Here is a 27,135-nt window from a genome sequence, read left to right on the forward strand (position 1 = left end):
CTGCTTGCCCTACAGGAAAAACCAAACAGGGAAACAAGCATTATATTCAAAAAACATAAAGGAAATTTTTGGTTGAATTGTGAAATGCATTCTCCTTTTCAGCTCTGATGTGTAGAGGAGCACACTCTGAAGTATAGAGGGGTAGCCGTGTTAGTCTGAATCTGTAAAAAGCAACAGAGGGTCCTGTGGCACATTTAAGACTAACAGAAGTATTGGAGCATAAGCTTTCGTGGGTGAATGCCCACTTCATCAGACGCAAGCGTCTGACTTGTGTCTGATGAAGTGGGCATTCACCCACAAAAGCTTATGCTCCAATATTTCTGTTAGTCTTAAAGGTGCCACAGGACCCTCTGTTGCTTTTTACACTTTGAAGTGTTATCCAACATAATTGTCCCCACCTACTTCTCATTTAGGTTAGGATTTCTAGTTGATTTGAGGAAATGTCTAAAAAAAACTGGCCCGACTCTGTCTTTGCAGAATAACCAAGCAGACTTAGAGAATGCTACGGAGGTGCTTTCTGGGTACCTGGAGCGAGATATATCCCAAGATTCGCTGCAAGACATAAAGCAGAAAGTACAAGATAAGTACAGGTACACTTTGAAATGAGTTTGTCATATATTGCACAGACCCTGACATCATCCCTCTGTAGGTCACTTTTGATATGGTAGGTAAGAGCCTGTGGAGAATGCACGTGTAACAGCCAGGCTGCAAGTTTCTTCCGGACCTTATCCCTTCTGAGAGTCTCACTTATTGTTGGCCTTCTGCTTTGTTTCTTGATCAGATCTCTGACCAGTCAGCTAAATCCAGCAGCAGGCTGATCTCCAGCACCCACACCCACACCAAACAAGCATTAGCAATGCTGAATTCCTAGTGGAGACAGGCTGCCAGCACAGTTTACAGCATGGTCATCTGGTCCTCTTGGGAGCAACTTGAACTGATGTGGTGCTGGAGGGAAGCCCACAGCAGGACTGTCAGCACTGTTAACTCCTCTTCTGCTGAGCAGTAGTGGGAAACTTTCAAAGTGTCCCTAGTGTAGATAAGGCTCCTCTGTAAAGTATGGTTGCCTTTGGACCATGCAGTTGCTGCAAGGAAGGAGATTCTGAAAAAGACCAAGGAAGGTTCACGTGTAGTGAAGGGAGAGGGATGAGTTGGTTTAATGTTGTTTTCCAATAATTTTGCCTTGGGATGAGTCAACCATAATGTTTTTGTAGTTGGGCAGCTAGACTCCATTGCATCTTTGCCCTCCCTGACTGTAAGCTAACTAATGAATAGGCTATAGTGAGAGAAGAGAAACATGCAAGAAAGGGGGGAGAGTCATGTACTCCCTCACCACTGCCTCTTAGAGAGATGGGGCTTAGAGGGCACATATCCCACTGCTCCTGAAAGTCCTTGAGGAAGTGCTCCTACAATATGGAAAAATTAAAACTATAAACGTAGATGGGTCACAGTACTATGGGCTTCAGTTCTGAGGCAAGAGGCCAGAGTTACTAAATGTCTGTTATGTCTAGCAGGAAAAACAAGCCACTGCACAAGTAAAATGAGCTCTACTGACTAGGAAGTTTCCCCTGTGAATATAAACACTCATGATTGTATGATAAGAGGTACAACCCACTCCTGTAGTTGCTGGCAGCACTACTAGAATGGAACATTTCCATTAGACTCTGGTTTTGAGGAGTTTGTAACTTGCTCATTTTAACTGGCATTAGGTTGTTATTTTGGCTCTGATGCAGTTGCTCTTAAAATTTGTTAATTCTGTTATCAACTATCCAAAACAGACAAATTAAGACTAAACATGGTGTGGATTGCCTGAAAACACAGCATCCAAACCCACCTTTATATTTCTGGGGAGACTGTGTGGCCTTCCAAGCATGTGCAGGTCCTTGATTAACCAGATACTACCTTAATCACACAGCTTTAAAGAATTCTTTTGGGGAGTTCCAGTGAATGTCCACCTTGTTCATTCAGCTCTAGCTGTTTTTGGCCTATCAGCTTGTGATGCCCATGACATTTCTGGAAAACAGGAATTAGAAAAAGCTAGCAAAATAACTGAAGATTGGAAAGCAATTACTATACATGTTCCATTTATCACGTGTTCCATGAAATCAATGGGACTTTGTGCTATGATTTACATTCCAACAGCTGATACCAGTGGGAAGAACTAGAATAGGTTCATTCAAATAAATCTATCAGCTGGATCAGATGCTGAGGATTAAGGCAAGACAATTCTGAGTGCTGCCATTCTGTGGCTTTCCCTCTTGTTCCTAGATATGGTAGCATATGTAATCGAGGCTTGTTGGCTGTTTGAAGATTCCTGCAATAGACATACAGAGACAGCTTTTTTTTTTTTTCCTTCTGCTAATGTGTATCTTGCCTTAGCTAGGGTGAGAGGTATTTCACTTTTGCAGAGAAGAAGACATGGTTCAGCTGTGAGAGCCCTTCAGATGACACTGACAGACAAATATGCCTGGAAACTGAACTTACTGCTCTGGTCACATGCCTCTCTACCTCCAGTGGGAGTCTTTAACTCATGAGTTGGTTCCTAAATTCTAGCTTCTCATATTACAGCTCAACATTTCTGTGCAACTGAATGGATTTGGCTCAGCTAACTGCTTTTCTGCTAGTGGTATTCTACCTGTGCTGTCAAGCTGCAATGATTAGCCATGGAATCAGTGGCATGGTCATGCCTGCTGTACTGAGAAACAATTAATGAAGTAAAGGTTTTTTTGTCCCTAACATGCAAGTGAGAGGGGGCAGAACTTGACATAGCCAGTGAACAGCATTTATCTCCGGAAATGTGTCAATAAGTAACATTAAAGGGACACTGAAGACTTATTTCTCATCTTTCTAGTTGGCTACTAGACCTGAAATGAACATGGTTCCTTTTGATTCATTGCTTTGCCCCAATGTCATTGATATTGGTAGGAGTGTACCTAGCTCTGGGATCAGTGTTAATTGCTGCTTCACCAGCAGGGAAATCATCATGTTTTGAGTGTATGCAGATTGGAGAGACTTTTTAGGACATAGTGGGCAAACTTTTCAGGCACATGCGGTGGTGTGATTCCTAGGGCAAATCCTTGGTCCAGCTGGGCTAACCAGCCATTGCTTTGTCTTTATTGCTTCCATCTTTACTATTTTGGAAGTGAACAAAATTGGACCCAGTCCGTTTGTGTTATATTGGCTTTTCTCGTCTGTCATCGTAACGTGGCCCAGTGGCTAGGGCACGAGGCTGAGAGTCAGCAGAACTTGGTTTCTGTTTCCAGCTCTGCCACTAACCTGTGCTGTGTTGTAGGTATGCCACAACCCCTCCATGTGTCCATCTTTCAGCTTGTAAAATAGGGATAATGCTGAGCTAGCTTTACAAATGACTTCCTTCTCTGCAGATCAAAGCACTATATTACGCATGTTTATGATGTGTACCTCACAGACCTCTTGATTGACTCCCAGGACTTGTCAAACCATGTCAAAGCATGACAGTCACTTGTGTATAGTGGCTAGAACAGCATACATGCAATTCCTAACCAGCATCTCAATGTGCTTTCCCCCTTTGCTGCAGATACTGCGAGAGTCGACGAAGGGTTTTGTTGCAGCATGTGCATGAAGGCTATGAGAAGGACCTGTGGGAGTACATTGAGGACTGAGACTAGCCCTGCATAAAATGAACTCTGAAAACTTTACCATCTAGAGTGCTCATGCAATTAAAACAAAACACACACAAAAAGAGGCACTACGCCTATTACACCGCTGGGTCTGTAGTACCGGGATTCTGTTTTTCTAACAGAAAATTTAAGTAAATTATATTGTAATAAAAAAGGTAGATAAACCATTGTACAACAGTATTCTAGGCGGCCAATAAGAGTGTGACGGACGCACTAAAAAAACCCTCCAACTTTAACTTGTAACGTAGCTTCATTCTCCAAGCCGACTCCTTTTTTTTTCTTTTCTTTTTTTCCTGTGTGTAGTACAGATGAAATTTAAACCAGTTTCTTGACACCGCTTTTCATGTCCAAACCAGCCATTTTGATGTACTTTGGTAAGGGGTTCTCCCTCTCCCTCCTCCTCTCATACACCCAAGTTCATGAATGAATGTTGATTGGCTCATTGTAAAGATGATTCTTGGGGAAGGGAGGAGGGGGGTACACAGCAAGGAAAAAACTTTGTATATGACTTTTAAAACAAAAAGAGGACAACACAGTATTTTTCAAAATTGTATATAGCGCATATGCATGGACAAAGAGCAAGCGTGGCACGTGTTTGCATAATGTTTAATTACAAAAAATATTTATTCTTTAAAAATCTTCAAGATTATGTCTATTTGCTGTGCATTTTCTTTGTTTGCTTTTTTTAAGCCCTGGGATTGGGGTGGGTGAAGTGTGTGCTGGTGTAGTGACTCTTTTGCAGGTTTTTACCTGAGAAGTTGAATTTCTCCTCTTCCTGCATCTTTGATTCCCTGGCCTCCATGGTTTGTGTGTCCATTGCTGGCAACGGAACCACCCCTTCAAATTTCCAGCTCCTAACGCAAACTGATTAACTTGGTGTGCGTTTCATTAGAGATGAATGTATGTTGTGATGCAGGATGCTTTGTCTTTTTCACCCAGAATGTCACCACAATCAAGCCATTCCCATGCACCCAGGACATGCGCTCTGAACCTGGCTGATGTTCAAATCTATAGGAAGTGTGTGTTAGGAATTTTTCTTTTGATGGAGGAAAAGGAGGATTCTCTCTTACACCACTTCTCAAAGAGCATTGAAAGAATTCAACTGTGGATCTCCTCTCCCTCCCCCTTTAGCTATCAAATGGAACATTCCTTGCTGTTTTTAAGTTTCACTTACATTATTACAAATCGTGACGTTGAAAAGGAAGATGGTGGAATTGTCTTTGTTTGTTTTGGGCTCAGTTATTGGGCAAACTGTCCTGGCAAGTATTAAACACTCCATCTAGCGCAGTAGCAATTGAAATCATTGGGATATTTTTTTCAATTAAAAGGGGGTAAGAACTAATGAGTTTTAGCTACTGAGTCCATTTTTATTATTTCTGTAACAAGAGCTATGTTAAAGTACACAATTGGTGGTGGTTTTATTAAATTTACTTCTGTATAGGAATCCCTTCTGTGGTATTTTTCACCAGGCCAGTGTCCTAAAAGCTTGCTGATAACCTACCAAGTTAAGGGGGAAGGAATAAAGAGGGGTAGCTGAGGCAGTCTACAGAGGTCCCTAATATGAAACACCTGTTTCTGCTGAGGTGGTCTTAGCCATTTCCTTCAGCTCTCTTGCACCTGGAGGGGATGCTGCTAAATGCTGACACCTACAGAAGGTTAGCTTTGGAATTCCACTCTTGCTGTGCATCAGCTTCTGCTGAAAGGGCTTGTTTATCTCAACCCCCCTTGCAGAATTGCACTGGAGCAGAATGACCACATGCACCCTCACAACTTGTGTCCTGTGCACTTTTCTTTAGAAGGCTGTGAGGGAAATTAATCCGAGGGTGTATCTCTGTGTATACAGTGAAGAGCTCTGTTCTGACAGGCTGGGCACACCACAATGTGGACATCACTAAAGGATATCTGGTCTCACTTCTCATTAAAACTGCTCTATCCTTGCAGCTCTCTACCACCCAAATTTTACTGATTGGCTCTTGAAAACATCAGGCCCAAAATGTATATTTCAGGTTAAAAATGTAAATCAAAATGCTTCCTAAAATAGCATCTCCCCCTGGAGTCAACTGAGGGGCACATCTAGCTGTGCTTTGTGGGTGGATGGGAGTCCCCTGAAATGAAATGTTCCTCAGCTGTTTAAATTTCCTGTGGTCAGGTTTTACCCTATTTGCTTACTGTCCCATCATCTGAGAATTGAAACCCAATGTACACATAGGAACTTCAGCTCCTAAAGATTAAGGGATATATTGTGTTCTTAAATCTTGATCTCTGTAGACCTCATTTAAGACAACTGCTTAAAACCACCATCTCCCATGTAGTGTTTAAGTTCTGCATAGGCTGTCACTATTCACTTACTTGCTGACCCTTTATCACAGTTTTCAATACTCTAATTCTCCATATTTATTGAAAATTACCTTTTTCAGTAATGCGGGCTGGGCAGAGTCCCTTGCCTAGTCTGAGACTGTTTGATCATTCACATCAGCTGGCAGGCCCTTTCCTTCTTTTAAGGGCAAATATTTGCAGTTAGAATGTATGGACTGGATGCTTGACAGCAGCAATACGCAAAATAGTGAATGGGCCTCAATAACGTACACTGGGCTAACTTTATGACCGGGTCCTACCACCAAAAAGCAGAATAGCAACACTATTAGCTTGACTTCAGAACCCTAAATCCCCTGTAACTCACTGCTGCTCTGGTGTTTTCTATACTATCTGGGTCAATGACTGTTTTTAATTAAGTTTTAGTACAACTGCTGTATTAGAAGTTAAGAGTGATGTAGAGCCACCTCCACAAAACACACACACACACACACACACACACACACACTCTGTCTTAACTGAGCTTTCAGCTGACAGGGCCCTATTAAGCACTTAGGGATGGTGAGACAATCAGATTGGTGGGTTGATTGATCCAGGACTCTTAACCTCCTATTTTCCATAGAGAGAGCACCTCATGCTGTGGAAATAACTCTTCTTAGGCAATTTCATTGTAACTGCTGGACTGTTCCATGTTAAGGTTACAGAGGGAGAGAGAGCATTCCTAATGCTAATAAACTTTTATTTTGTTATTTCATTAGTCATTTTTGTGTTTGTCATAAATTCCTCAGGTGCCCTGAAGGTACCTTGAGTGGTGTTGTAGGTAGGGTGACCTATTCATAGTTTGTCTACTGAATGACACACTTCTATCTAAAATAGTGATTTTGACATCATAGTATATATGTATCTGGATTTTTCTTATTAAAGTGTCCACTCAGATTCTGATGTCAGACCCATGGCTGAGTTGTCCAGGACAATGAAGTTTCTTAACATCCATATATTATAAACGCACTGCCAAGCACTAACAGTGACAGAGATGGTGGCAGCCCATAAAAGCAGTTGTGCCGGTCTCGTGGGGAAAGAGGGATGTGTGAGTCAGAGCTGGGTGGCTACCTCCCACAGTTGGAGCAAACAGGGACAAATTGCACTGTCATTCTAGAAATGGGCCTTTATAGCCTCCAGTAGTCTATCAGCAGTGGAGAAGCTTGCAGTTGATTAGCCTTCCTGATGACTAATGTTTGACATCTGGCTGCAAAGAGCCAAGGCATTCATGCTGCAGATTTCAATAATAATGCTGTTTAGCCTCTGCATCCAAAGCTGGAGTTCTTGTATTTACACAAAATATCAGTGTCTGGGTATCTTCCTCCCCTCTTATGAACTGACACTGATTTTTCATTTGTCACTACTTTACTTGGGGTAGGGGAAATAGTGTAATGACTTCTGAGTTCAAAGGAAGACATACAATTAGATGGGGGAATGGGATTAATTCTTTTATAAGAGCTTAGAGCAACGAAAACTTTGGGATGTGGTAATTAGCCCTTTTTTCAAAAATGTTTGAAATTGAAAAAAATTGAATGTTAAATGTCATAACTTCAGAATTTAAAAATCCTGTGTCCCTAGTTGGTTGAAAACCGCAAAAATTCCCTTTGTGCTTCTGTGATATACCGTTCTCTGTCTAAAAGACCCACCTTCTGTAAGCTCCAAAAGGAGAACAATGGAATCACTGCCCTAGGTGCCAGATCATGTGAACCCTTCTCTCCCAAGGTAAATCATACGATAAGAATACACAAGCCATTTAAACAAGCTTGCTGGGGCCACTTAGCTTTTAACACTACTAGAGTATCACTAGTTAGCCAACTTGACCCCACTCACTGTGGGTTTTTGGTTTTAATCACCTTCAATTTTGTCTCAATCCAAGTCTTGTCCGAAGGAACCTTTGACAAGAAATGACAAGCATGTTTTCAGTTGTCTATACTGCCACTTATCTAGTTTAATGTTTGACTAGCCACTCTTTCTAATTAGGCCTGGATTCTCAAAGGTATTTACATGCCTGAATGAATTTCAATAGGAGTTAGGTGCTGAATACCTTTTGACCATCTGGCCCTTAATGACTGCGTGCCCTTATGGGGTTCTAGGTTTGTGTCTGATACCAGCTTGAACTTGCTCGTTTTATAAGTGAAAAGATTTTCCAATTGTTAGCTGAGCAATCCCAGATCGGGGATGTATGAGTCAAGATGGTTTATCTTCTAATACATCACCACCCACAAGAGGTTGTTCAGGTCACTGCATATCGTGCAGCCAATTGAGCCTATTGCTTTCAGAGGCATTATGCAATGTAACTGAGGCCAGACTTTGGGCCTGTAGTTGAAACTTGGTAAGCTATTCTAAAAGCATAAACAGAACTAGAATCCAGCCACTTTTAGGGTTGTTGAGGGGGCTCAGTGCCTTGCCAAGGTGGCCACACAGACCTAAAAAGGGTGTGGGAGGAGGGATTTTAAAAGTCATTAAATCAATGACTGGTAAGGAAGGTGCCATTTTCACATAGCCACTTTTCAGAGCAGAACAATAAATTTCCTTGTATTATGCTATAGCCTTTCCAAACTTGCATATTGTTAGTGCTTTCTGTTTCTTACTGTTCTGGATGGTTTTATTGGTGAGTGTGAAAAGCAGCCATACTTCATACATAAGCAATAACTTACTATATAGCTTGCCTATAACTCATGGCTGATTGTACCAGGTATTGGTACTCTTTCCACTTTGTTTAAGATATGTGCCTTCAGCCACCTTGGGATTGCTGGTGTGCCAGGTAACTAGCCTCCTTGAAGGAAACATAGGGTAGCTTTACTAAAAGCTCATTTCTTTCAGCTGCTTCAGTATTTTTTGTAAACTTTCCTCCCTTAAATTCTAACAGCATGGTGGGTGCTAGGTAAAGAGAGGCATTTTCCTATGAGCCAGCAGCTGATCTTGGCAAGAGATTCTAACTCAGCTGGTGCCTGCAGTTTCCATGGCAATGCTACCTTTTCTTCCCAGAGCTGTTATCCAGTTCTGTGAATAGAAAGACAGCGATAGCTGAGGCGTTAAGACTTTCACAGCCATTTCTGCCAGGGGTTTGTAGGTGTTTTCTTCTAACTAGTACCTGCAAGCTATAGGATACACATGGCTCCTACAGGCGGTTTTAAACTGTATACAAACTTAGTCTTCCTACTGTTTAATTGTAGAGTTTGGGCATTTCTAAGCTACAGCTACTACAACGGCACAGTAGTATAGACACCTCCTACATCGAGGGAAGGGTTTTTTCTGTGTGTAGATGCAGTTAATCAATTTCTTCAAGATGTGGTAGCTAGGTGGGGGAAAGAATTCTTCTGTCAACTGTCTCCATAGCAGCAGTTAGGTCCACATAACTATACATTTTTCATAACCTGGAATAACATAGCTAGGTCAAGCTAATTTTTAAGGATCAGGCCTCACGTGAAGTGACTGAGTTCTGTCTATGCTGTTCAGTTTAGAATCATAGCATATTAGGGTTGGAAGGGACCTCAGGAGGTCATCTAGTCTAACCCCCTGCTCAAAGTAGGACCAATCCCCAGACACATTTTTACCCCAGTTCCCTAAATGGCCCCCTCAAGGATCAAACTTACAACCCTGGGGTTAGCAGGCTAATGCTCAAACCACTGAGCGATCCCTCCCCCTGAATAATATGGAATAAAGTTTACTCAGTTTAAGTATAAAGATTCGGTTTTAATTCGTTCTTTTATGTTCTTTATTCAGACTTGCTCATGTGCAAAGTCAGAAGCAAGGAAAATTACTACTCTAGCCTTAATTCTAACCAATGATTTGGCTCCATAGAGTATACTGAGCTGATCCTGCATTCCCTGAAGTTCATGGAAATTTTTGTATCATCATTATTGGAAGTGGGTCCTCAGAGGGTAGAATAATTCAAGCTTTTACTGTTATCCGCTTTGGTTTAAGTTCATGCAGGTGTTACCATTGCCGTAGGATCACCCATTGACTAGAGTATTTTACATTCGGTTGCCCTACCCAATCGTTTTGCTGCTATTCTAAATAATGGAGCCTCCACTAGCTCAGACAAAACACAGTAGACCCAGATCCTCAGAGGGCTCTAGGCCCCCTCACCTGCATTCAAATTAGTGGGCTAGAAGTGCTGCCTATGTGCTCTGGGGCTTTAGCCCTTACACCAGGTGTCAGCACCTTTCAGAAGTGGGGTGCAGCGTCTTCATTTATTCACTCTAATTTAAGGTTTCGTGTGCCAGTCATACGTTTTAATGTTTTTAGAAGGTCTCTTTCTATAAGCCATTAATATATAACTAACTATTGTTGTATGTAAAGTAAATAAGGTTTTTAAAATGTTTAAGAAGCTTCATTTAAAATTAAATTAAAATGCAGAGGACCCCGGACTGGTAGCGCGAGTGCCACTGAAAATCCGTTTGCGTGCCGCCTTTGGCACACGTGCCATAGGTTGCCTACCCCTGCCTTACACCCTGCTGAATGCAAACAGCAGGAAAGCACTGACCTAAGCTTTATGGGACAAACAACACAGGAATAAGAACAGGAGTACTTGTGGCACCTTAGAGACTAACAAATTTATTTGAGCATAAGCTTTCGTGGGCTACAGCCCACTTCTTTGGAAGTACTCCTGTTCTTTTTGCAGATACAGACTAACACTGCTGCTACTCTGAAACCTACACAGGAATAATCAACCCTGCAGTGAACTGGAAGTGAAAACTGATAACGACTGCCAGACCTGCTCCTACGGCCGCCCTCCCCTCTGTCCTAGCCTACTCACAGTCAGGGCCCTGTGCCCTCTACCCAGCCATTTCCCCTGGGAGAGATAGCTGAGCAAAGTCCTCAGCTCGCTTCCGCTACCCACTCCCGGAGATTCCTCCCCCAACCAGCTCCGGATTCATTTCACCCCACCCCGCCAAGCCGGGGATTCCCCACTGGCTCCCGCGCTCTCAGGACAGGCTCCGAGCTCGTGAGCGCTCGGCAGCACTGAGCTGGGCCCATTGTCGTCACCGACCCCCTAGTGCCCGCGAGCTCTGACGGCTGGTGGCGGCTCCCAGCCAGCCGGGCCGAGCATCGGGCGCAGCACCCAGCAGGGGACCGTTGCCTGGGCAGCGCCCAGGGGTGGCTCAGCGATTAACTTGACACAGCGGGGAGGCCCCAGCCGGCGCCGGCCCCGCCACCAGAGGCCAGTGTGGGTAGGGGCGGGGCTCCCCGGCCTGAGGCGGAGAGACGCGCCCTCCGGGAGGGGGGCGGGGCTTCCTCTGGGGCGCCTTCTTGCGGTTTGTTCCTCTCTATGGCTCCTCCTCTAAGCTCTTCCGTGTCAGCTGGTAACCTTGATAACGGACAACTTCCGATAAGCGAGACCTGGCAGTAGAGCGATGGCGGAGCCGAGACTTGGAGCCGAGCTGGTGAGGGGCGGGGACCCTCAGGAACCCCCTTCCTTGCTGGGACCCTGCTGCCGAGGCCCTCTTTCCTCTGCCCCGTCCCCATGCGAGCTCCCTGAGGCGCGGCCCTGCACCCAGCTCTCCGCAGAGCCCCGAAGTCCCATTAGCCCCGCTCCGGCGGCAGAGGCCTTGATTCCCGGGGCGCTGCTGTGCACGGGCCTTCGGCGCTCAGCGGGCGCGGGGCTGAAAAGACCAGGTCAAATCTCGTCTGTAAGGAGGCTCCCCCCCCGCCCGCGGCGTTAGCCATCGTAGGGTCCCGCTCGGCCTGGCTGCGCCTGGAAATTAGACTTCGTACCAATCTAAGTGTCTTGATGCACTTACGGAGGAGCCAGCCCAAGGGGTGGGAGGCGCAAAATGAGGGATCCTTACAAGGGGGGTCGGGGTGGATCTCTCTGGGAATGCTGGGGAGTGGGATGGGTGCAGATGCAACATTAGTACCTGTGATGCAACAACAGGGCAGCTGCACCAGTACTAATGCTGGTGTAAGCTCTGCTGGAGACAGGGGGCTCTGGCATTCTCCCACCACCTTATTTAGATGATTTCCTAACCCAGTGCTGAAAAGGGCCCAGGTGCACTATTGCTCTGATGGGGAGGGTGACCTAAGCCTTGAGGTAAATGGGATACTGGGCGGAAATACGAGGAGGGTGCAACAGAGGGTGCCTCCTGATTCATACTGAGAAAGCAGGGCAATCAGCTAGTTACCTTAGGTACAAAAGGAGCACTTAAAGATGATAAAGTCATTGCAGGGAAACTAACTGAATTCTTTGCTTCAGTCTTCACGGCTGAGGATGTTAGGGAGATTCCCAAACCTGAGCCTCCTTTGTAGGTGACAAATCTGAGGAATTGTCACATATTGAAGTATCTCTAGAGGAGGTTTTGGAATTAATTGATAAACTTAACAGTAACAAGTCGCCGGGACCAGATGGCATTCACCCAATAGTTCTGAAAGAGCTCAACTGTGAAATTGCGGAACTATTAACTATGGTTTGTAACCTGTCCTTTAAATTGGCTTCTGTACCCAATGACTAGAAGATAGCTAATGTCACACCAATATTTAAAAAGGGCTCTAGAGGTGATCCTGGCAATTACAGACCGGTAGGTCTAATGACAGTACCAGGCAAATTATTTGAAACAATAGTAAAAAATAAAATTGTCAGACACATAGAAGAACATAACTTGTTGGGCAAAAGTCAACATGGTTTCTGTAAAGGGAAATCATGTCTTACTAATCTATTAGAGTTCTTTGAAGGGGTCAACAAACATTTGGACAAGGGGGATCCAGTGGGCACAGTGTACTTAGATTTTCAGAAAGCCTTTGACAAGGTCCCACACCAAAGGCTCTTAATTTATGTAAGTTGTCATGCAATAAGAGAGAAGATCCTCTTATGGATTGAGAACTGGTTAAAAGACAGGGAACAAAGGGTAGTAATAAACGGTAAATTTTCAGACTGGAGGGAGGTAACTAGTGGTGTTCCCCAAGGGTCAGTCCTAGGACCAATCCAATTCAATTTATTCATAAATGATCTGGAGAAAGGGGTAAACAGCGGGGTGGCAAAGTTTGCAGATGATACTAAACTGCTCAAGATAGTTAAAGACTAAAGCAGACTGTGAAGAACTTCAAAAAGATCTCACAAAACTAAGTGATTGGGCAACAAAATGGCAAATTAAATTTAATGTGAATAAATGTAAAGTAATGCACATTGGAAAAAATAACCCCAACTATACATATAATATGATGGGGGGCTAATTTAGCTACAACTAATCAGGAAAGAGATCTTGGAGTCATCGTGGATAGTTCTCTGAAGACATCCATGCAATGTGCAGCGGCAGTCAAAAAAGCAAACAGGATATTAGGAATCATTAAAAAAGAGATGGAGAATATCGTATTGCTATTATATAAATCCATGGTATGCCCCATCTTGAATACTGCATACAGATGTGGTCTCCTCATCTCAAAAAAGATATACTGGCATTAGAAAAGGTTCAGAGAAGGGCAACTAAAATGATTAGGGGTTTGGAACGGGTCCCATATGAGGAGAGATTAAAGAGGCTAGGACTTTTCAGCTTGGAAAAGAGGAGACTAAGGGGGGATATGATAGAGGTATATAAAATCATGAGTGTTGTGGAGAAAGTGAATAAGGAAAAGTTATTTACTTGTTCCCATAATATAAGAACTAGGGGCCACCAAATGAAATTAATGGGGAGCAGGTTTAAAACAAACAAAAGGAAGTTCTTCACATAGTGCACAGTCAACCTGTGGAACTCCTTGCCTGAGGAGGTTGTGAAGGCTAGGACTATAACAGGGTTTAAAAGAGAACTAGATCAATTCATGGAGGTTAAATCCATTAATGGCTATTAGCCAGGATGGGTAAGGAATGGTGTCCCTAGCCTCTGTTTGTCAGAGGATGGAGATGGATGGCAGGAAAGAGATCATTTGATCATTACCTGTTAGGTTCACTCCCTCTGGGGCACCTGGCATTGGCTGCTGTCGATAGGATACTGGGCTGGATGAACCTTTGGTCTGACCCAGTACGGCCATTCTGATGTTCTTAGATTGACAGAGCGAGACTTGTAAGGTAACTCCCTTTTCTTCATGTGCCAATATATATTTATGCCTGTATCTGTAATTTTCACTCCATGCATCTGAAGAAGTGGGTTTTACCCATGAAAGCTTATGCCCAAATAAATCTGTTAGTCTTTAAGGTGCCACCGGACTCCTCGTTGGTTTTATTAATGATCTGGATGATGGGATAGTTTTGTACCCTCAGCAAGTTCATGGATGACAATAAGCTGGGGGGAGAGGTAGATATGCTGGAGGGTAGGGATAGGGTCCAGAGTGACCTAGACAAATTGGAGGATTGGGCCAAAAGAAATCTGATGAGGTTCAGCAAGGACAAGTGCAGAGTCCTGTGCTTAAGACGGAAGAATCCCATGCATCGCTACAGCCTGGGGACCGACTGACTAAGCAGCAGTTCTGCAGAAAAGGACCTGGGGATTACAGTGGATGAGAAGCTGGATATGAGTCAGCAGTGTGCCCTTGTTGCCAAGAAGGCTAACGGTATATTGGACTGCATTAGTAGGAATGTTGCCAGCAGATCGAGGGAAGTGATTATTCCCCTCTATTCGGCACTGGTGAGGCCACATCTGGAGTATTGCATTCAGATTTGGGCCCCCCACTACAGAAAGGATGTGGACAAATTGGAAAGAGTCCAGTGAAGGGCAATGAAAATGATCAGAGGACTGGGGGCACATGACTTACGAGGAGAGGCTGAGGGAACTGGGCTTATTTAGTCAGCAGAAGAAAATAGTGAGGGGGGATTTGATAGCAGCCTTCAACTACCTGAAAGGGGGGTTCCAAAGAGGATGGAGCTCGGCTGTTCTCAGTGGTTGCAGATGACAGAACAAGAAGCAATGGTCTTAAGTTGCTGTTGGGGAGGTCTAGGTTGGATATTAGAAAACACTTTCACTAGGGGGGTAGGGGGCACATAACAATCTTCAAATATGTGAAAGGTTGTTTGAAAGAGGACTGTGATCAGATGTTCTCCATGTCCACCGAGGGTAGGACAAGAAGTAATCGGCTTAGTTTGCAGCAAGGGAGATTTAGGTTAGGTATTAGGAAAAACTTTCTAGCTATAAGTAGTGGTAAGCACTGGAACAGGTCATGTAGGGAGGTTGTGGAATCCCTGTCACTGGAGGTTTTCAAGAATAGGTTAAACAGACATCTGTCAGTGATGATCTAGGATTACTTGGTTCTGCCTCAGATCAAGGGGTTCTGGATTAAATAACTTCTTGAGATCCTTTCCAGCCCTATATATTTGTGAAGTCAATTAACAATTCTGTTAATGATGAGTGATTTAGAACAGAATCCAGCTTGCTCACTCAGGGTTCTGCCAGGTTATTATAAATAAAATGTAGTCACTAAAATGAGCAAGTTCTGAATACTCTTGGAGGATATTGGTTGAGTAAGGTATTGCTCAATAGAGTAGTACTTTGCTCTAGCAGTGGGTTCGTAAGGAGGGCATCCATCCCTACTTCCTTTCAGAGGTGGAGTGAACCACTGATGTTAAATGTTATAGACATTTTGGTACCCACAGCTGCAGAGTTTGACTAGTAACTGGGCTCTCAGTGAATTCATTCCAAGATTGATTTTCAGATGAAAATCAATTTAATTTTGAGTCTTTAATCGTTTAATTGCTGTGTTTCAGCTTGGCATGACATACCTGGTAAAAGGATTATGCTCTGAGAGCCAGTGTGTGACCTAGTTTTATTTAAATCACTTGAGCATGTCGTTAAGAATTTTTCAGTTTGGCCTTACAGTCTGAAACTACTAACACTTTGATCTATGAAAAGTACAATGCTTATCACAAAGCAGCATCAAAACTTAAATGTGTCACTTCACTGCTTGTGCTAGATCTGTTGTCCCATATGTTCTTTACTTAAATGTCCCCCAGATTTTCTTTTCTTTGTGCTACTTTTGTGGACAGTAATATTTACAATGTAATAGACATTCAATCGTACTCTAGGTTTCAACAGGGGCAAGGGTATTCTTCATCTGGAGAGTTTTCCTTTGCCTTGACACCCGACAGGTAGTCTAACTCTGTCACCCTCTGCTCTCAGTATAATCAGCTTATGTTTTAATCTTTGGAGACCTGAAAGAGATTTATGAACTGATTACAACAGAAATTTAATCACCATAATTAGTTTCCTCACTGAATCTAAGACTTTCCCGAAGGTAGAATCTGTCCACCATGGAGGTGGAGAAGGTCTTTTAATAGCACCTGACAAGCACGCTGCATCATGGGAGCTCTGAGTTTTTATCATCTCACCGGGGACACGGAGCTTCAGCAATGTTGCTTGTTCTCCACTGAGTTGCTTCCAGTGTAAAAGAGAAGAATGGCCATACTCCAGTCTAAATGGATTCAGCACTTCCAACAAGTGTGCTGAAGTCTAGAGATGTAGCAATCTTGGATGGAATTGGATAACATTGTGTGGTGTGGCTAGTTCTGTGCTGTGACATAATCTGGGGGGATAGTAACATGAAACATAAACGTGAGATTCAGACATTGTAAGCCTAGACTCCCCAAACCAGTAGAAAATGTACTGTAGGGAATGATCTTGTACAGGGCCCTGGGAAGTGGCAGGACACGGCACAGTAGACAACTTTCTTCACCCACCTTTGTGAATCTATAAGAAAATGCCTAATAGGAAAGACTGGTGTTTGGATTTTTTGCATTACTGAAAGTCTGAACTGTGGAAGTGAAAGGAGTTGCTAGTCAATTTAGAGAGAGAGAGAGGGAGTTTTTCTATTTTTATATCCATACTTCTGTTTAACTCTTTCCTGAGTGTATGATTAACAATTTGTAGACCTGCCATCCCAAGACAGATGTGATCATATAAAATGTTCACAGCTAGGCACTGGGATGCCAAAGGGAGATTTACAAAAGAGCTGCCACAATCTCCAGTGTTGTAAGTGGCAAAAATTTGTCCTAGATTGAGGCCTGGTCTACACTTACAAGTTAGGTTGACATAGCTACAGTTAACAGGAGTGTGAAAACTTCACTCCTCTGAGCATCATAGTTAAATGAACCTGACCCCTGGTGTAGACATGGCTAGGTCAATGGAAGAATTCTGCCATTGACCTAGCTACTGCCAGTTGCTGTGGAAGAAGCATTCCACTGCAGGGAGAGCAGCTCAGACACTACCAGAGAAGCAAGACCAGCTCACATGAGTGGGGATGAGGGGGCGGAGAAAGGGATGTAGGGGTTGAGATCCCCCTAGAGGGACAGGGGAGCCCCCATATCCTGGAACACTTATACCAGGGGAGAATGTGGGGTGACAGGCACCCTTGCATCTATTCTCCCCCAGTCTCCCTTCCCAGTGTCCCTCCCTCCTCTGAACCTCTCCATCCCTCTTACCTCCCATCCCTATTTATTTATCCCTCTCCCCTCGATGCAGCCCCAAACCCCTCTCACTCCTCTTCCCCCTAAAATGTCCTTCACTGGAAACAAGCATTTGCGCATCTAATTTTATTTTACAAGAATACTTTATTACATTTCCCACCCATTCCCTGCCCCCCCAAAAAAACTCCAAACACTGATGCACAGATTTTAAGCAATATGCCCTGAGACCATGTCCAGATTTCTGCCCAAGATTGGGCTCAAACTGACACTGGCTGTGTGGGTTAGAGTTAAAGAACTACTGCTTATCTCTTGAGCTATCCAGGTGATGTGAAATTTTGAAGGCTACACATTCTGTTAATTCTTCTGTCCATGTCTGCACAGTGTAATCTATTACAGTGGTTTTCAAACTTTTCTGGCGACCCAGTTGAAGAAAATTGATGCCCGTCACCCTACGGAGCTGGGGACAAGGCGTTTGGAGTGTGGGAGGGGCTCAGGGTTGGGGCAGGGGGTTGGGGTGAGGGCTGTGGGATGGGGCCGGGAATGAGGGGTTCAGGGTGTGGGAGGGGGCTTTGGGCTGGGGGTGGAGGCTCTGGGGTGGGGCTGGGGATGAGGCGCTTGGGGTGCAGGAAGGAGCTCCGGGTTTGGGGGGGCTCAGGGCTGGGGCAGGAGATTGGGGCGTGGAGTTGGGGCGCGGGCTTACCTAGGGTGGCTCCCGGTTAGAGGTGCAGTTGGGGTGCTAAGCCAGGCTTCCCGCCTGTCCTGGCACCGTTGACCATGCTGCGCTCCAGAAGCGGTCAGCAGCAGGTCTAGCTCCTAGGTGGAGGCATGCAAATGGCTCCGTGTGGCTCTCGCCTGCAGGCACCGCCTCCCCCCCACCAGCTCCCATTGGCCGATTCCTGGCCAATGGGAGTGCGGAGCTGGTGCTCAGGGCGGGGCAGCACACGGGACAGGGACCGCCCCCTGCCTAGGAGCTGAACCTGCTGCTAGCCCTTTCCAGGGCACAGCACGCTGTCAGAACAGGTAAGAACTAGCCTGCCTTAGCCGGGCAGCACCACCAACGGGACTTTTAATGGCCCGGTTGGTGGTCTGACCAGAACCGCTGTGACCCAGTGCCTTACATTCCGCGACCCAGTACTGGATCATGACCCACAGTTTGAAAACCACTGATCTATTACGCATATGATTTCTACCAAAAGGCTGGTGGGTGCCAGGCACTGTATTGAGGGAAGGGTGCGTGATCTCAGCCCTGGTTTAATTCCTATGGCAGCTGTTCTTCTAGGGCTATTCAAAAAACCTTGCCAGAATGAAGAAGAGGTCAGTGTAGCTGGAAAACTTGTCTCTCTCACCAACAGATGTTGGTCCAATAAAAGTTATTACCTCATCCACCTTTTTCTTTAACATCCTGGAACCAACATGGCTACAACAACACTTCAAATTGTCAGAATGTGTCAACTTTAAGAAAAGCATTTTTTTTCCAGGGGCTATATCTTGAGAACCTCTTGATCAAATGGTTCCAAAATTCGATCACTGACAGAACCCTGAGACCCTATGAAACGCATCTAATTTCACAGCAATCAAGGTAACCAGGCAGATTTTAGAGCACTTAGAGTCGAGCTTTAAACAGAAAGCTGGTCTTAACCTTAACTGTTGGTGATGCAGGAGATGAAATAGAAGCTAGCTCAGTTGTATTGGCTTGCAGGAGTTAAAAAGCAATCAAACCTAACTTTGATTATTAAAAATGGCAGATCTGATCCTAGATGCACACAGGAAGTAGATCTGTTCAATGTTTTGATTGTAGAAACCTACTTTGAGTCAGTCATGCTTTTTGTGTCTAAAGGATGTTTCCTGTTTGTCAATGCCTACCTTCACTTCCTAAGTGTCTGCCTTAGCTCCAGGGTGAGAGTCAGATGTAAGAATAGCAAAAGGATTTTTGTGATCTTTATATGAATAATTCTCTCCTCTTTGCTGTCAACAGGATACCTACAATATCTGTCAGGTCTGCTACAAGCAGCACTCTTCTGCTTGAGATTTTGACGTGTTTGGAATCAAACGTTGGTGTACTGCAGGGGTAGGCAACCTATGGCACGTGTGCCGAAGGCGGCACACGAGCTGATTTTCAGTGGCACTCACACTGCCCGGGTTCTGGCCACCGGTCCAGGGGGCTCTGCATTTTAATTTAATTTTAAATGAAGCTTCTTAAACATTTTAAAAACCTTATTTACTTTACATACAACAATAGTTTAGTTATATATTATAGACTTGTAGAAAGAGACCTTCTAAAAACGTTAAAATGTATGACTTGACTGGCACGTGAAACCTTACATTAGAGTGAATAAATGATGACTCGGCACACTACTTCTGAAAGGTTGCTGACCCCTGGTGTACTGTCTTGTGTGCAGGGCTTTGGCATTTCTTTTAAGCATTTACCGTTTAGCATAGTCAGAGGCAGAAGTCTGGGCTAAGTGTGCCTTTAATCTGCTCCAGTGCATTGCTATGATTCTAGTGTATATTCTATCAATGTAGAAAAGATCTCATCTTCACTAATGCTCAGCAATTTCACAATTAGCTTTGCATCAAAAGCAGTGGGAGTGGATGTCTCTAACTGGCCAGGGATGCTAAGAATGTATCCTCCATCTGGCAACATAGGCGCAGACTTCCCCTCTTTCCCCTGGGAGCTTGACACCTCCTCTGCCCCCAGCCCCACCCCCACTCCTTCCATGAGGCCCTGCCCCACCCCTTCCCTGCCCCCATTCCAACCCCTTCCCCAAAGTCCCTGCCCCAACTCCACCCCCTCCCTGCCAATATTCCAACTCCTTCCCCAAATCCCTGCCCTGGCCCCGCCTCCTCCCCTGAGCATGCCACATTCCCACTCCTCCTGCCCTCCCGGAGCATGCTAAGCGCTGCCAAACAGCTGTTTGGCGGTGGCCGGGCGGGAAGCGCTGGGAGGTAGGTGAAGGAGCGGGGACACGGCGTGCTCAGGGGAGGAGGAGGAGGAGGTGGGGCGGGGGGTGAAGGGAGCTTGGCTGCTGGTGGGTGCAGAGCACCCACTAATTTTTCCCTGTGGGTGCTCCAGCCCCGGAGCACCCACGGAGTCGGCGCCTATGTTTGCCAGTGCCAAGAATAGAAAGGGGGTTAATAGATCTCCCCACCATATCACAGCAGAGTAGTTTCCATAGCTTACATTTCCTCATCCAGAAAAGGTGGTATGCTACGGTACAAGAATTAGACCACCCTATTCCAGCATCAGACCCTACCAGTGATGTCTTCAGAACAGCACAGAGAGCCTTTTGAAACACCTTGTTAATCAAATGCCTCTCACAGTTAATATTAGGACTCCTTTCCTTAGGGCCAAATCCTGCAAACCCTTGCTCATGTGAGTAGTTCCAGCGAGTCCCATGGGACTACTCATTACTACAGAGAAGTTTCCATTCTCCTTCCCCGAACCACTTCAGACCCACAGTGCTGTAATTAGCTGTGTAGGCAGCTATTGTTCTTGTGTAATGGACTTCTGCCATTCCCTCTGATTTTAAGGAGCTTTTTATATGGTTGCATTTTCAATAAGCAAAATACGCCCATGTAATTCTCACTTCCCAAACCCTAATAAATGTAGGTGTTCTAACTATACTGATGTTAGCTAGCAGTAAAAACACTTGTACTTATTAAGATCAGAGATTTTTCTTAATCTACACAAATAGCAAAAATCTGGATTGAGCTTCCAACAGAAATGACTAGCATCTGGCTGGTACAGTAGCTTCTGTTTAGAAGAGATGCTGCTATTTTTGCTTTGTTCTTTGACATTTGCCAGCTGTCCTTTTGGGGAATTTTGTGGGGGAATTCCTTGAAGAAGCCTTGCCATTTTAACACTATTATTTTTTATCATTTCAGGCTTCACCATTCCCAATAGCTACAGAACCTCAGAAACCCCGCCCAAGAAAAGGTTTGTTTAAGGATGTGCTTACAATAGTATTACTTAGGTAGGAGAACATAAAAATATTGCTCTATGATGTGTAAACCTGTCTGAGGAGCACACATGTCCACTACTAAACTTATTCCCACTTGTGATCCAATCTGTATATGAATCATTTGTTTCCAGAGGTGAAAAGCGAGTATACTCATTTACTGCACCATCTGGTCTTTAATCACTTGTTTGTATGGCAGTGGTGGCCAAACTTCCTGACCCTCCGAAGTTCAAGAGCTGGGGCGTGCCTGCCAGTTGCTTGGGGCTTCAGCCTTGTGGCAGGGTGATGGGGCTAGGGGTTTCTGCCCTGCAGGGAGGGGGATCTTGGGGATTCAGCCCCATGGGAGGCACCTGTCTGGGCTCAGGGCTTCAGCCCTGCTTCTGCTGAAGTCCTGATCCCCGGCAGGCATGCCCCCTGTGGTTGAAGCCCTGAGACACCCCCCATCCCTGCTGGGCAGAAGCCAGAGGCGACATGAGGGGTCACATGCCCCTTTCTCCCCCCCCCCCCCCCGATTTTTGCCAGGATTTGCTGGCCACACTTGGTCACACGGTGCGACTGGGCTCCCTCCCTGCACAGCAGTTGCTGGAGCTAGCAAGCTGGAAGCTGCGGTCATGGGGAGAGGCAGTGGCAAAAAGCTGGGAGTTGCAGGGAGAACTGCTGAGTGTAAGAGGGGGGTGTCCCTGGGGGGGCAAACCTTTAAATTGTGGGCCCCTCGCCTCAGCAGGCACCAGTTGTCTCTGGCAGAAGTCCAAGCCCCACCACCCTGCAGCAGGGCAGAAGCCCTGAGTATGCACAGCCTCTCCCCCCTCCCTTTCCCAGTCTGGTAGGCGGAGAATGGGGGTGGAGGACACTGCAAGCCGCACTTTAATTGTAAAAGAGCCAGATGTGGCTCGCGAGCCACAGTTTGGTCATCTCGGTGTATGTTCTAAGAAAGCATTTATTTTATTAGATATATACTTACTGGGCTGTTCTGCAGTTTGATTTTCATTTCCCTCTTGATTGATATGGGTTTGCTCATTATCTATTCTATACATTCCTGGATTCTTTAAAGTGATGCTTTACCCTAAAGAAGCCATTGTGGAACTTCAGATTCATTAAGCTTAATTGATTTTTTTCATATAAAATTTCCTTGATTTGGAGGTAAAGTGATGTTTTTGTAACTGCCCTCCTCAAACTCGTTGTGGTATTTAAGTGGTTTGCACAGATTTAAAGGAAGGCCTCATTTGGCCTGCAGAGCCTCTTAATCGTGATGCTATATGAAATGGGAGGAAAAATGCAGCTTGTCTCTCAAATCCCTGAGGGTTTGTGGCGCTACCAGATAGATTATTATTATTTTACTTGCAAACTGAGCAAGTAAAATAATAATTATTTTGGAATAATTATTATGGAAATTGGTGAGAGAATTAATACTGAACTCCACAATGCCATTAATCCCTTTTCAGGGCCTATCACTCATTTAAGACAATTCAGGGAGCACTCAGCTTTGCTTCCAACACAGCTATTGATGTTTGGAATACGTTCTACCTCCCTCTCTGTGGGAAGTCCAGGCTGTAGTTCTAAGTGCCCTGTGATGCAGAGCCTTAGTGCTAACTGTCATCCTCTCCCTTGGCTCTCTATTTAAAGGGTGTAGATACAACATGAGTACTAAATGGGCACTTATTTGCAATCTTAATGGCAGCAGGATAATGTGTTATAACCTTTGACTTCTAAAGGCAAAACTCTTCATTTGTTATATTGGAATTCTGCCATGGCTGAACTCAGGAGTTTAGAGAAACCACTTTGTTTCTCCTGAGGGGGAGGTCAAACTAAATGAAAGAAGGCTGTTGAGTCCTGTCAGCTGAATTCTAGCGCTGGAACAGGATATGAGGCAATATCCCAAAGCTGCTACTCTGTGGTTTCAGAACCCAGATCTTAAGGTTGCTGACCTGTGCATTGAGTTCAAGCCTCCATACAGCCTTTAGAAGTCAAAAGTTATGACACATTATCCTGCTGCCATTAAGATGGCAAATTGAGTTCAAGCCTCTGTACAGCAGATACCAGTTTTCATGTAGATCTGAGAGGGAGAGACTGTTAGAGCTGCAGGGTCTCTGTCAAAGTAGTTTAGCCCCAAAATGCCTTTCCCCTGACAGCCTTCTGTTCTGGGGTGCAAATGATGGCTGTATCATCCTGAAATGACTGACCCATGTCTTCCTAGATAGGCTGATCCTCCCACTTCCTGTGTGCTATGTTCCTTTCCTGGTCCTTCACATCCATCCTTTTCTGTGAAGCCTCCTACTCTGATCTCCTCTCCCGTGATGCTCCCACGCCTGAGTCGTTTTGCAATGTCTTGTGTGTGCATTATGTAATATTTGTATGAATTACATGGGGGTGGGGACATTGTCTTTCTGTTTCTAGAGCACGGTGTACACTTACAGTGCTCTAAAAATAGCAACTGTAGAGGGCCACAGATTTGATGTGAAGTTTGTCAAAAGACAAACTTTTGCTTCAAGGCCCTTTCCTGTAGTGCTGAGATCTATTAATCCATTCCTGCATAATTAATTTGTAAATTTAACAATCCCCCCAAAAATGTTGTCATCAACCTAACACACCAGTGGAGGTGGGTTGTGGTTGAAGATGGCATGCATTAGCTTAGTTGTTAGCTTAATTGTTAAATTGAGAGTCAGATGTCTTGCATCTGTTTGTGTGAATTTACGTTGATCGTTTGGGGAAACATGAGCTCCAGCAGCTAAGACTTCCTTGATGGGACCACCATTATGGCAGGTGGGATTTTTGTTCTGTGTAACCCCCTGACCATGTGCTATTTAATAATATTTTAGGAAAACCTCTCCGAAATTTTGAAAAGTCTCCATACTAATTCTGTGAACTTTGTTGTTGTTGCTATATTAGAAGACTACTCTCTGTGTCAAACTGAGAGCCCATCTCTCAGTCCCAGAAGACCCAACATCATTCAGTCTGCTATATGAACTTAAAGTGGAATTGGAAATGAGCTTTTTAATAATTAAGGATTTTTCTGAAAGCTTAGTGAAAATTCAAATGAGGGAAGCACTTGGAGCAGTGATAGTGAAAGAGACGTAGGGGTGACAGTAGCCAGATACTCAGATAGGACTTTACAATAAATTGTTTGGGTAGCAGGTAGGTGGATAGTCAATGTGGTTCTGGTCAGAACACACCTGAAACCAGGGTGAATTTGATTTAATCACTAGCCAGGAAGACTTGATTTAATCATGGATTTCTACACAGAAGTGCATTCTTATTGGTTGTTATAACCTTAATACATATTCTTCACAACTCTGAGATAGATGTAGGTTTCATTTTTAGAAGGTACACACTATACATTTTTAAAGTGATTTATTTTGGAAACTTTTCAGATTAGTTTTAAAGCTATATCAGAAAATGAATGATTGTTTGGTTATTTCATTTACCAAAGGTAATTGAAGCAGATATTTATGAAGCCATCGGTAGGTGAACTATCTCCAATACAACAGATGCATGCCGACAAAGTGGGTATTCACCCACGAAAGCTCATGCTCCAATACATCTGTTAATCTATAAGGTGCCACAAGATACTTTGCTGCTTTTACAGATCCAGACTAACACGGCTACCCCCTTGATACTTGTCATCAGTTTAGGCCATTCTTGATATAGTGCTCAAAACAGTCCACTACTGAGTTCCATCACACGTCTTGTGGGAGAGTTAGCTTGGTTCTTCCCACTTTTTTCAGAGTAGCTGCTGCAAAGTGGTTGTTACGGAAGTATTTTTAAAAGTCAACATTAGCCTTTATTTCTGGAACACCGAAGTCTTTGGCTAGGAGGTGCATCAAATGAGCACTGCAACCGTATGTTATTAGCTTGGGACTCTCTTCACTTTTTTCTAAATTTCTTCTCATCTTGGATACATTTGCAGCATTGTCTGTGACCAAGCTGCATACTAGACATTTGATTTTTTTTCACAGTTTGTTATAGCTTTTTCTACTGCTGCTACTTGTAAGTATTCTGCTGTATGTGCATTTCCTGATGTATCAATTGTTTCTGTAAGGAAGACATTCCCTTCTTCTGTTGTCACACAAGCACATGCAACAGGATCATTGTGGACATTGCTCCACCCATCAAGACTCAGGGTAACAACTTCATCCTCTGCACCTTTGCACACTGCTCAATTTCTCTTTCATATACTTTATCCAGCAATTTGCCTGCAACATCTGCTCTGTTGGGTGGACTGTATCCTGGTCTTAATGACTGAACCGTGTTAATGAAGTGTGGGTTCTCAATCCTACGGAAAGGAGAGTCTGTTGCATAAACAAACTGGGCAATTTTTTCATCAATTACCTCTTTTTGTAATCTGCTGGTTCTCATCACAAACTTATCTATGGTTGCTTCTGGTGATGGAGATTTTTTTTCTTTTTGATACAGGTGATATACTGTGGCTATGTGACATACATGATGTGACTGAAACACTATCATTGGCAGATAACTATGAAACTATAGAAAATGAAGGTGATCTTGAAGGTGTATAGTCCTCAGAATCCTTTATGTTGAGGATGGATTCTCCTAAACAAAATAAGCCAATGCATTTTTTTTGTTATTATGACCATATTACTCATTGCATTCACTGACACTGAGTACTACTTTAAAGTGAAATTGTAAAAGGAAGATCTGCCTATTTCAGCTATTTATTTTTTATCACAACTGTATCTAAAATGGTAGTACCATAGAGTAACTACTATATTTTTTGCTCAAACATGCGAAGTCAAGAATGGTCTAGAAGGAAGAGAGGCAGTGCTTAAGAAAGAAGTATGAAATAAAAAAGTTTACCAACCTGAAGATCCTGCATGTTCAGACATGCTCCTTTCATCATCTTCAACGCAGCTTCCTCCTGAGAAGGAACGCGTCTCATGATGTTTAATTCGGGCAACGAGGCCTTGCATTTCTTTGTTGCACTGTTTGCATTGTGCATGCATGCCTGTCTATTTAACTTCATTAAAATATTTCCAAACTGGGTCCCTTTCACGTCCTGCTGCCATTATAGGTTTTCCCTTCTAGTGAGAGAATGGTATGGTAGATCTCAAATCAATGAAGGCTACACTCAGAAAGACCTCAAGACTTCTGGAATATGCTGCTCAAATATTTTCACTTTTGTTTCTATTGTCTGTCCCTCCCTTCTCACATTTATCTCCAGACTTCTTCTCCTTGTCCAGATCTATTCCGCCCCCAACAGTCTTCTATTCATTAACTTTTTGAAACTTTGCACTTTTAGAGAGAGGTAAGGGATTGACTTTGTGTACACAAATTTGCAGAGGGACAATAGGATTGAGGTTTGTTATTTCTCACCTCTATATATTATTTATTTATTTTAAAACATTGTTGCTGTTAACAAGCATATTATCTCTAGAGACACAAATCCACAGTTTGAGAACTGCAAAACTAAGCATCTCTGATGGTATCTTCTAGACTGATCGCTGAGTCCCATTGGGTAGATAGAAAAATTAACCTATATAATCTATACAGAAGCCCTTGGAACCCCATAAGATTGGGTCCTTAATCCATGAATTATTGGAACTAATTTACAAAACTTTTTTTAAACATTACATGAATATATTGTCTCATACTATAGAAGTAGAATTTATAATTCCTATTCCATGATGAGATACATTATAGCTCAAAGATATCTTAATTAAAACTATCTGTAGATAGGTTTTTCCCTCAAAAAGCATTTTATCAAAAAAATCCGATTTAAATAAAAAAAATCTGTTTTTTTTTTTTTTTTTTTTTTTTTTTAAATCATTGATTTTTATCCACCCTGCCTGAAACATTGTGTTCAGTTCTGGGTACCACATTGTTAGGA

The 27,135-nt window shown here is 43.8% G+C and overlaps 2 protein-coding genes across 17 annotated transcripts in view; both read left to right on the forward strand.

Annotated features, from left to right (window-relative positions):
- Positions 1-6,718, forward strand: part of ARIH1 (ariadne RBR E3 ubiquitin protein ligase 1) — a 137,104-nt gene extending 130,386 nt beyond the window's left edge. For both annotated transcript variants that reach the window (XM_005280991.5, XM_065558561.1), the window contains exons 13-14: positions 478-590; positions 3,554-6,718. In XM_005280991.5, the coding sequence (XP_005281048.1) occupies positions 478-590; positions 3,554-3,638 (198 nt within the window). In that variant the 3' untranslated portion in view covers positions 3,639-6,718. The remainder of the gene's footprint in view (positions 1-477; positions 591-3,553) is intronic.
- A 4,512-nt stretch (positions 6,719-11,230) lies between these two features.
- Positions 11,231-27,135, forward strand: part of BBS4 (Bardet-Biedl syndrome 4) — a 142,194-nt gene continuing 126,289 nt past the window's right edge. For 3 of the 15 annotated variants that reach the window (XM_042851589.2, XM_042851594.2, XM_042851602.2), the window contains exons 1-3: positions 11,289-11,398; positions 19,310-19,402; positions 21,220-21,271. Coding sequence is in view for 2 of the 15 variants with exons in the window: in XM_065558568.1 (XP_065414640.1) it covers positions 11,369-11,398; positions 21,220-21,271 (82 nt within the window). In the remaining 13 variants the exon portion in view is untranslated. Of the gene's footprint in view, positions 11,399-18,812; positions 18,914-19,309; positions 19,403-21,219; positions 21,272-27,135 lie in introns of all 15 variants that reach the window. The other 12 variants (XM_065558563.1, XM_065558574.1, XM_065558566.1 and 9 more) reach the window with 9 other exon arrangements.

Source organism: Chrysemys picta, chromosome 10 (assembly GCF_011386835.1).
Source record: "Chrysemys picta bellii isolate R12L10 chromosome 10, ASM1138683v2, whole genome shotgun sequence".
Classification (NCBI taxonomy): domain Eukaryota; kingdom Metazoa; phylum Chordata; order Testudines; family Emydidae; genus Chrysemys; species Chrysemys picta.